This window comes from Ctenocephalides felis, unplaced genomic scaffold (assembly GCF_003426905.1).
Source record: "Ctenocephalides felis isolate EL2017-DRISC unplaced genomic scaffold, ASM342690v1 CF-g0.4_SCAFFOLD_01886, whole genome shotgun sequence".
NCBI lineage: Eukaryota > Metazoa > Arthropoda > Insecta > Siphonaptera > Pulicidae > Ctenocephalides > Ctenocephalides felis.
In genome coordinates, this window is record NW_020538040.1 from 159,553,031 (window position 1) to 159,565,127 (window position 12,097).

A 12,097-nucleotide genomic window follows, 5' to 3' on the forward strand; every position below is an offset into this window, starting at 1 on the left:
TAAATTATTTTTCCACAAATTCTACTCATCAATACCTTCTTAGTATAATCACATAATTAATATTACGTATTTGATAGTAGAATTCTGTGAGTTCATCTTTGTTAATTTACGACCGCTTCTCCAGATATAAGTATACTTGTTTTAACAAACAAGTTATCAATATAAAAAAATGAAATACTGTAATAACACATGAGCCATCCGCATCGATAAATATATATTTTTATATCCATACAGTTATTTAAATGCCGGTAACCCAAAAGCGCGTAAAGATTTCAACAATTAACATATCGGAACAAAAAAGCGCGCTTTGACTCGTGCCCGGAACGCTGCCGGTTTTGCGAGACGAACCGGAACACATGATACAACATGGTCGAATGTTAAAATCACAGTTAAGTGCGATTTTAACATACACACACTAATACAAACACACACACAGACATATGTTATATATAAAAATCTTCTGTACACATGTATGAAAGGATAATCCTCCTAAACGATTATTCGGATTTGAATAAATCTTTTTGGAGTTTGTTAAGAGAAATTTTCAAAATTTAAATGATTATTAAAATATAGTAATATTGTAGAAACAAATAGAAAAAAATGTAAAAAACAACATATCTTTTGAAGCGCCCGGCACAATATTTATTAACAAAGTCAATTAAAAAATCGCTACACACGGACACTTTACTACCTCAGAGGACCAGATATAATTAATTATTAAAAAGGCTATATCAGACCTGAAATAACAAACCACTGAATGGAAAATAATAACTAATTCAGAAATTGTTTGTAGAAATGTAATGTATTTAATTTTAGTTAGTTGTATTAGATGTTATCGGGTCAAGGTATACGTACAGAATGAATTATTTCTTATAACTAGCTTAGTACCTATACTAGGGTAGGAAATTATTTTATTATGTTAGGTAGACAAAGATGGATGAATAAAACTTGTGAGGCTCGAACAATATCATTGTTCGACATTGAACATATTTTGACAAATAAGAACTGTCCTCTGCCAGCAATTTCAATTTACTTATGAGCCTAGACAATATTGGAATATAATGTAAACAAGATTATGAGTGAGAGAAATGTAATGTAACTGAAAAGCATCTGGTATGTACCAGAAATTAAAATAATATGAAATACAGTCTATGTTTGGCAGATAAAATTATATAATTCAGTTAGACATATCAATTTTTTAAACGTATACATGTCATATTTTGCCTTACTTTACTAAATTATTTCACATACAGAAAATAAATTTACTTATTCAAAAAATTATTCAGAAGTTTCATTGTGTCATTTTTTTCTAGTTTAGCATTAGATATGGAATATTTAGTTAGTTGATCGTAAATTGAATAGTACACATATGAACAGGATTTGACAAATTAATTCACTTAAAATATAAAATTAAGTAATAACGTATAATAAGTTATTATTAAGAAAGATATGATTCAGATTTAATAATTACTAAAAACCAATTGAAATAAGGTACGAGATTGTAAAACTTATAGGCAACATTATTGAAGCAATTATTTTAGGTGAAAAAATCCAAGGTAATATTGTACTATTACCGCGGATACTATAATAATATAATTCTTTCTAAATTTGTTATAATGTTTAAAAGACTGCAATTTCCAGAATGTATATCTTATGTTAATACCATAAATGAATCACAAAAACAGGACATTGAATAGGTAGACGTGGGTACAGGATAACGTCTGTCGGGTCATCTAGTATATATATATATATATATATATATATATATATATATATATATATACATACGAAATTTTATAAAAATAATCAATTGATTCAGTACAAGAGTATATCAGTACTTTCTAAGTAAACTATTCTTTACACTTTTTAACAAGTTCCAAAAATAAGATTATTTATAGTTAAACATTTATTTGGGTGTTTTTTAGTTACAATCAGCTTATTCTAATTTTAAATATTATATTATATATTTATAAAGACTCATTTTTATGTATTAATAAAATATTATTTATAAAGTGTTTTTTTGTAAGTTTTTATACCAATAGTAATTTGTAATTTATATTATAATTTAATAATATTTTCATTTAATTTTATAAAAACAACTTTCAGTGCAAAACTATATTAGAACTTTTCCTTATATTTTTTTAACAAGTTACCTCATTACTATCAACGCATGGTTTACAAAAAACTCAAGATGTTAACTCTTCATAATTGTATCATTACTACATATCTTCACAGCTAGATAAAACAAAACCAGAAAAATTACAAAACATATTCCAGCTGAGGTCGTAATTCAAAATACTTTATTATGCCCATTGTCTGACCGTCGTATGCGTTTATCTAATCACTAACAACACGACCATTCTTTCAAGTTGTTTATTTTGGTATTATTAAAAAAATGTCATCGTAATTAAATAGCCTATTATATCATATTTATCTCTTGTCTTACCCAAGCTTTATCTTAATGTTAATCTGGAATCTTTGGGAGTGTAAGAAAGCTGTGAAGGCGATGGATTGTCTCATTCTTTCTATTTTTTTATTACCGCAGTTTATAATCATTATTCATATTATTTTTGAGATTCATATACATTTTATTTCTTATAATCTTGAAATGCATTTTTTTAATTGACAGTTTTATGAGATCATGGTAAAAGACAAAAGATTAATGTGGTTTTTTATTTTTATTACGGCAATTATAATTTATTAATTTTTTATATATTTTATTAATTTCTTAATACCATTATACTGCTTCACTGCCGATATCTCAAGTAAAGTTAAATTTTTTTAACAACAATATTTGAAAGTAGAGGGAAAAATGTATAGCAAGCCATGACCTTGATTCTTACGATGTCGCTTTCGGGAGATGCACGGCAATGTTTGAAAATCCATAGTAAAAGTATTTTCTTTCGTTGTTTTTTGGTTGTGAGCACTGTTGTTTAGTTCACGAGATCTTAATATAATTTTTAAGTATACGTTATTTAATTGTTTTATAAGATGTATAGTTATTTTTAAGTTAGATTCAACAGCTTTTTTATATAACCCCTATAAAAGCTCGTGCGTGGGGTAAAAAGGACCAACTAAACTTATATCCTGGCAAGGGTGTAGACAATAAAAAATAGTAAATAAAAAGTAAATTAAGTTAAAAAAGACAATTTTACAAAATATAAAGTAAATAGTTATTCCAACTCTGTTGATAAATATTTCTGACAAAATATCAGATTAAGGTTATATACAACAGAGTTATCTCTGTATAAAATGTACCCATAAAATTTATATTTTGCATTGGTTGATAATGTAGCTAATATTCCGTAAAATCCCTTTAAAATTAAAAATAAGACATTGGACCTGTTTGCCTCCTGGCCATCCCATTTTATCACGCCTGTGGGGTAAGGAGGACCAGATGACAAATGTTCGAAAAAAAAACAAAATAACACTTTTCTACAATGAGCTGGGAGTATTACGAAACATAGTCAGATAGTTGTTTGTTTGATTGTGATATAATTTGGTTTGGTTTTCCCAATATAATTGCTTTAAGTAAAATTGGTCCTTTGTGCCCCTACTTTAGAAAAATTTAGCAAATTATATCATTTACTACCATTACACTTATTGTGAGAAAATGTATGCGTGCATGTGAGCAAAGGTATGTGGCTCAAACTCACGTCTATTCGAGATTAACGCAGTTCTTCACTTTCACAAAGAGAAAATTATTGAGCTATTGTAGAAATCTAATAACGCATATAAAACGAGTTATATGATATATTGCAAGATAAATAATTAGTGATAAACAAGAGTCTAGAAAATTAATAAAATGCGTACAACGTTTTGTGAAACGTAATCCAATCCATCTCCAATAATGGACAAGTGTGTTCGTGTTTTGTTTTAGAAATCTCTTGAGATTATGAAGATATAGAAAATGAAACAAAATATTTTCATGATTGGTAAAAAAGTGGATAAACGATCAGGTTTGATATTATCTGATAAAATAATTCTAACACTAGTAAGAAATAAATTTCATTAAAAAAATTAAAATTTCACATAATTGGTTTTAACTATAATTATTCAAAAATATACTTTATTAATACTTTAAGATTTACTTTCATAACTATCTATTAATTTTGACGAATTTTCTTGGTAAAAACACGGTATGCAATTAACTCTAGCTCAAGCTATTTGCAGTCATGTTCTACCGTTTACTATTTAAGTCTCATCAAATTTATAATTAACACATTAATTCAGCTTGTTTAGTTATATTACTGATATAAATTTCATTTTAGTAATTCCTAACTTAAAATTTATACTTGTCGCGGAGGAAAAATAGCGAAAAAATCTGAATTTTTTTTCTGATATATTATGATATAAAATGGTAAATATTTAAAAAAAAAATGATTTATTTAAAGTAATAATGTATCATAAGTAATCTTAACATAAATAAAAGTGTTACAATAGTCAAAAACTTGATTTAAAATCTCACTATTAGTCAATATTTATAAAATATAATTGGATCTTTTTAGATGGGCATTCAAAATAAAAGCTTAATTTGATTTAATTGGATGTTCTTAAAAAGTCATTCATATTATATTATAAAATAGGATATATTAGGATCCTTTGCGATTTTTATTCTGAGAAACTATTCTTATGATGCTTTGAGAAACCACTTCAATTGTCAGAGTGGAAAACAGAAAGATTTTTATGACGAAGTGATTTTTTCAGTATGACATTATGCAAAAATAAATTAAAAATAAAATAAAATATAAATGAGCAGATATGGTACACTAGGATCATTTGCGATGCTTTGTGAAAATATCCACCACTCCAATTGCCAGCTTTTTTTCTTAAATCGCACAAAATGTTTATAAAAAAGTGCACGAAAAAATGGAACACGAAGAAGATGGATTATATATATTTTTTTTAATTTCAATTATACAGCTCTTTCATCATACTATATGTACAATCATATAAAAATTAAGTTTTTTTTTCTTAAATCGCACGTTTTACCGTAAGTCCCGGATTTCCATCTTGTGTCCCGGATAGTCCCGAGTTTTCGAAAAGTATAGATCTAATTTAAATCTTAGCTCTTACTTGATAATAAAATTACAACCACTTATCAAATACGTGAAAATATTCTGTACAACTAGTATGCTTACATAAAAAGGTAGGTTAAAATAGCTTCTCACATTCATAACTTTTAACAATTTCAATTTTATGAAAATAAACAAAAATTATGAAAATGAACTTCCCAACTGCCTGGAATAAGGGCTAATGATTTTTAAATAATCATGAAAAAAATTGAACAAAATTTTATAAGTTCAATAATAATTCCAAAAATATAATATAAAATATAACATAGAATCTGTGCTGGATTTACAGTAGGGGCAGTCGGGGCTACTGCCCAGGGCGGCAGATTTTCGGGGGCGGCAAAATTTGGATAGTGAGAAAAAAATTCTATACAATGTAATTAACTATTTTTTTATTAACATTTTTTATTTCAAGAAATATAATTAACAAAGCATAATACGATTACAATGCAAAATTTATTTCAAATAGTCGATTTTTAAAATTTATTATTTTGCTTTGCCTCCCTCTCCGAACGTAAATTATCAAATTTGTTAATATGTTATTATCAAATTTGGCAATTTGGCTAATATAAAGTTTCGTAAACGAGCTAAATTAAACTAGTGACGCATGGCATTGTTCCATTAATTTTTGCAAATTAATGAAATTTCTCATACTGAAAATTAAATTTTGTAATATAAAAAACTTTAAAATTTTTAGAAAAATGAAAAAAATGCCCTTTAAATTTTTTTTTATATGTATATTGAAATATTTTGAAAATTATGAACTTTTTTCAAAGCAATCACGCTGCAGAAAATTTCAAAAATATTTCAAAATATAAAGAAAAACTCAAAATTTTCAAAAATTGATTTTTTTTTAAGTTTTCAACAAATTTTAAATTTTTCTTTTAATTTTAATTTTTGGTACCGTAATAATATATAAAAACAATTTACGTAAAATTTCAAGGATGGGGTTATTTTTGTCACTGCCCCAGGGCGCTAAATTTCTAAATCGTTCTTAAAGAGTTCTTAGTCAGATTTTTAAAAAAAATACTCATTTAAAAATGACGGATTTTTATTGCATTTTTAAATAGTATTTATTATTACCGTCCCGGTTTTGACTTGAAAAAATATGGTCACATTACTTATACTCGTGCGAGTGAATTTTTTTTAATGTTTTGCATTGTTGATTAGAAATCACGTAACGATTAAATCATCACCGACATTGTATTGCGACTAATCTATGCTTGTCTTGGTCGGTAATTTAATTCAAAACGAATGTAAAATAATTGAATTTATCCGCGGCTCTCATGAATGGGACTATTAACAATGCAGCCGAGAGGCGCGCGAATGGGCCCGCGTGTGTGCGCGGTTCTATGTACGGCAAACAAGACGTTCGAAATAGACAATATTTTTGCCAGAGTTTCGCACATGTGCACATCCGTTCCAGAAGCGATATATATAATGCGAAATGCAAGTGTATCAGTGTTATGAGAATGACACTCATAGAGAGACGACTTCCTGCCTTCATTTGCATATGTCAACGTTATTAATACCAATACGCCCGTGCGAGAGTAAAACTAAACTGTACTCGACTAAAACTCATTTTATTCATGCATTTATTTTATCCTGTGCAAGAAACGTCTTTTATATCAACTGCTCCGGCTTAAATGCCTCTATTATCTTCATGTGCGACCAAACGATGAGACGGCATCCCGAGCGCGGTTCCTCTACACAGGAAAGGATTCTAGTAATTGTCTAATGCCTTAGGTGGCGGAAAACTTGGATTCAATTTTGTTCTTTTTTTCTAATTTATTTTTGTAAAAATGTCATTATACTGAAAATTTCACCTCTACTCTGCTTCTCACCCTGACTCTTACAACTGAACCTTTTGCGCGATTTTATTTCTCAAGGTGCGACTGTGTTGTGCCACTTTTTTTTTGATCAGCAATATTTTTTTTAATTTGCCAGTTAGCTGGGAGAAAAGTAAATTAAATGGTAATTACGAGGAAATTCTGAAATACTGTCTTTAAATACTATGCATTAGTAATAAAACCAAATCATACAAAAAAGAGCCAGTGGCACAACCGACCACATCCGAGGGACGGTTGTGACAGCGATTGGGGTCAGTAGCGATAGGCATAAAAATAGATTGAAAACAATAAGTATAAACACCAAAATGGTTTATAACGATTTTTATTGTTGCTAATAACAACAATAATTAACACAACACAAAATAAACATTTAAACAAAGCTTTATGAATGAAATACAACAAAACATTTTTTAAACAAATATAACAACAATTCTTAGTGAAATTTTTATTACAGATTAGTTACTTTTTACAACAGATCATGTCAACGTAGGACGCCGACTGAAAGCAATAATGGTAGCTTCTTCGAACAAACATACATCATCTTTCTCCTTTTGAACCTTATCTCAAAAACATAATAGCCTAGCTCTCTTTCCTATTGCTACTGTGCAAAAACCGAATTTTAAGACTACAAAAAAACGTTTATCAAATATGTATAGTCTATATAATTTGTGATCCTATCATGATTTTAATTTTACAAAAATTTAGAGTAAGAATCGAATGATTTTTTTTTGACACCTATGACATTATTCCAAGAACCGCCTATACACCTTACAAAAATGTGTGATGAAACAGAAAGTAATGTTAAGATAAATAATAGAAAAATCTTGTTTAAACATTCATAGAACATTATTAGTGTAGGCAGAAGCACGTTTTAGAATATAACAAGAATAAGAAAAATATGCATAGATGTCTGTTGAAGACCTGAAAATTTTTATTAGTCATCTTTCTATAGGAATTTTATTGTTCATGAAGTCTCGGAAAATTTATACATATATATATATATATATATATATATATATCTATATATATATATATATATATATATATATATATTAGGATGGTCCTTAATATGGACATTTTCGAATTTCCCTGCTCTCAAGGGCTCAATTTTAGATAGTGCGTAATTCAATCAAACTTCGTATGAAAATAGCAATTAAAAAAAATAATTTTTAAGTATAACTTAGTGACAAATTTTGAATAAAACTCATTCATTTGTTTGCTAAATTATATCTAAAAACATTTTTAAAATTTTTGAAAAAAATTTCATGCTATTTCCATACAACACTTTGATTGAATTGCGCACTATCTATAAAATAATATTAAAAGCTAAAACTTTGAGAGAATTGTTTTTTTATTGATTTGGAACAATTTGAGCCCTTGGGAGCAAGGAAATTCGATAAGTTTTGGATATATTAAAGTAGTGGTCGATAACACTAGAATTTTTTTTATTTTTGAATAGCCGTACTAAACTTTTTAAGAAATTTTATATTTGATAAATACATACATCAATTTAGTCGTATCATAAACTATATGTATTCTCTTTAAATACTGATGCTATTTAATAATTGTAGTAATAAATCCGAATAATCCCCCTATGTAAGTAGTTAAATACAAAATAAATTTATTTTGAATATGAACTAATTTACTAAAGCAACTAGCCATACATCAATCAGTTGTCAAGTAATTACAGACAAAAAATTCATGCAAAATCGAGCCAAATAATATGTTTGACTAATTATAATTTGTAAAAATGTTATTGCAATGGATTTGTTCAATAAGTGAGAAAACAATTCTTTATCAAACGTTCTTTATCATGTTCACCTAAAAATAGCACAATTAATTTTTTTTAATAAAATAAAATTTTAGTAACAATTTATATCTTGATTAAATATAATTTGGAAAAGCTTCTTTGTAGTGCTTTAGTATTACTCTATAATTTTTTTTAATTACTGTTCGTTAACAAAATTGTATTGTTCTAAAATACGATATTTTTAGTATTTCCTCAAGCAAAATCTGTAAAATGCCATTGTTGTGAAAATACAAATGATTCGAACCCTTTAACTGTTCTGATACTATTTTGAATTCTTCTGACTGTGTTGGCTAAGAAAACAACACGAGCAAACTATTCTGAAATGCGTTAATCACAGAGGCAATAGTATAATATTGCATTCCGAAACCCAAATTATTTATTATCGTGTTCAACTCTATCCAACGAAGCATTCTTAGCTAGTATTTAAATAGACATAATAATACTGTTAATTAATAATATAATTAACTTTATAAATAAAATATGTGATATGAATAAAATCTATTTTAACCAAGGAAGTAAGAATAATCATGCCAAATTTATGGTGTTTTATTATTAGTAGATCAAATCCCTATCGGAAGCGATTTCTGTATTTTAAACATTGCTCAGTTGGCTAAGGCACATTTCTTTCAACTGATTTCAAGAGTTCTCAATTTGAATACTTATGCCGATGTAGCATTCAAATTAAACAACTCTTTAAGCATGAGTTATACCACCTAACAGTCCATTACGTTGTCAGCTTTTGCAAACCCTCAAAAAGAATTACTGGGACACAGATGCTTCAAAAATACTACTCGGAGAGGCCGTGTACGAAAATACATTGCCGAAACCTATTAGTTTTAATATCATATTTTTATAAAACAAGCTAGAGGAAAAATTTATGATAAGCTCGGCCGTAAATCATATTACTTTGAAACATATATTCTAAAATTATATTTCTGAGTGTTGTATGAAATGTGAAAACATTTGATAGGCTGTTGCGAAGCGCATAAAGTAAGTCTGTGGAGCGCCCGCCGATACACGTTGATTGTTAAAAATATCTGGACCTGAGAACATATTCCGAGTCTCGGATCAACTCAAATTTTCATCATAATGATACAACAATCCATTATGACTTTAATAACGAATTAGTATTCTGCTTGCGATTTAATCGATGCCGAATTTTATCGGTTCAATTTGTAATAGAAAATAATAACATAATATAAACCGTCATAAAATTTAATAACCTTATTATGGTGTATAGCAGTGATTCCTAAAGTGGCCCATATGAACCTCCAGAAGCTAATAAAAAATTTTAAGGGGTCAGCAAAAAATTGCGGAATCCACGACATGAAAATTGGGGTCCACGATAGAGAATCACAACATACCATGGTAATATCTATTTACTTATATCAAGGATGTCAAACTCAAAGATGCAATCGGGCCGCATAAGCAAGGTTTAACTTCAAGCGGGCCGCAAAAAAACTATATATATATATATATATATATATATATATATATATATATATATATAGATAGATATTAGGGGGACCGGAAAGTAATGTCGTTTCTGCGCATGCCAATACTTGATTGTCATTTGTCAGCTCATTGTTTGGTTCAGAGGCATACCAAAAACATTGTGAGGTTAAGTGATTTCTTTACTTATAGACATTTGAATTACAATTTTTTTTTTGTAATTTTGGGTAAAATGGCAGCCAAATACCAGAAGAGGTACACATCCGGCATTGCATGCTCTTTGAGTTTCGCAAGGGAAATAACGCAACAGTTGCTACTAAAAACATTTGCGATGTTTATCCAAATGCACTGGACATTCGTAAATGCCAAAGGTGGTTTTCCAAGTTCAAATCGGGTAATTTTGATCTTTCCGACTCGTATCGATCAGGAAGACCATCAGCGTTAGACAACGACGTGTTAAGGGCGGAAGTGGAAGCAAATCCGTGTCAGACGATCGAGGAATTGTCGAACAGTCTCAACCAACCTTGGTCGACCATCCAAGAACATTTGAAGCAGATTGGGAAAGTAAGCAGAGCAGGTGTTTGGGTCCCGCATAATCTGTCCGAACAGAATAAGGCTAACCGATCAATCACATGCAACTTATTGCTTCAACGACACAACACAGAAGCGTTTTTTGATCGCTTGATCACAGGAGATGAGAAATGGGTCCTGTATGATAACCCAAAACGCAAAAGGCAGTGGCTCTCTCCAAAAGAAAACCCTCGAAGTACTGCTAAGCCAGGTTTACACCCCAAAAAAGCGCTTTTGTGTGTTTGGTGGAGTATTCGCGGCATTGTTCATTTTGAATTACTGAAACCTGGACAAACTGTTACTGCAGACCTCTACAGAGAACAATTGCAGCGAGTAAATCAATCTTTAATTGAAAAGTGGGCAGCAATTGTCAACCGAAAAGGCGTCATTCTCCAACGTGACGATGCAAGACCGCACTGCGCAAAGCGAACTCTAGAAAAAATTAATGAATTGGGGTGGGAGGTGCTGCCTCATCCACCATATTCGCCCGATGTTGCACCATCGGATTTCCACTTATTCCGAGCGCTGCAACACTTTTTAAGTGGCAAAACATTTGCAAATTTGGATGACATCCAAAATGCCATCTCTAGATATTTTGCCGAAAAACCAATTAATTTTTATCGATCAGGGATTAAAAATTTACTCACTGGATGGCAAAAGGTTATTGACAATGATGGGGAATACATCATTGATTAAAAATAAAGACTCGTTAAAAATGTATGTGTTTGAATTTAGCGTAAGAAAACGACATTACTTTCCGGTCCCCCTAATATATTGATGAGTTATTTAGTATCGGGCAGTATATATATATATATATATATATATATATATATATATATATATATATACATATTGATATTTCTTTGTAATGAGTCTGTTGATTCGGGCAGTAGCACTAAATTAAAAAAACTAAAGCAATTAGGAAACTTTCTTCATTAATCCATACGTTTCGATCTGCATGGAGACCGTCATTCAGTGAAACAAAGGCTACACTAATTCATTCAATACATAAATATATCTATAATAATACATAATTTTAAAACAAACAATAACATTAAAATGGAGTAAATGAAATAAGTATAGTGAAGTGTATAGTAGTGGGCCACGTTTTTATTTTTGATTGTAAAATAGTTTAAAATGAAAATATGTTCTTAATGTTTTTTGTAGTTGTAAGGGTACTCCAAAATGCAACATTTTATCATAGCAGATGCTTGCAATTATGTTTGGTAGTATCTCTTTTTTTGAATGGCAAAAAAGTGTATTTAACGTGTTTTTCGAAAATGTAGGGAGAAGTGGGCCACCCAAATTTTTATCTGAAAAAATGCTGCTATATGCTCAAATTC

At 29.2% G+C, this 12,097-nt stretch overlaps 1 protein-coding gene across 1 annotated transcript; it reads left to right on the forward strand.

Moving 5' to 3' along the window:
- Positions 1-10,398: 10,398 nt before the first annotated feature.
- LOC113376139 (histone-lysine N-methyltransferase SETMAR-like) lies at positions 10,399-11,450 on the forward strand. Its single transcript, XM_026616062.1, has one exon. It carries the CDS (start codon positions 10,458-10,460, stop codon positions 11,448-11,450), a length of 993 nt encoding a protein of 330 aa, XP_026471847.1. The 5' UTR covers positions 10,399-10,457.
- Positions 11,451-12,097: the final 647 nt, after the last annotated feature.

Bases quoted from the DNA above. Each gene is read 5' to 3' on its own strand.
- LOC113376139 (XM_026616062.1), top strand. From the start codon at position 10,458: ATGCTCTTTGAGTTTCGCAAGGGAAATAACGCAACAGTTGCTACTAAA.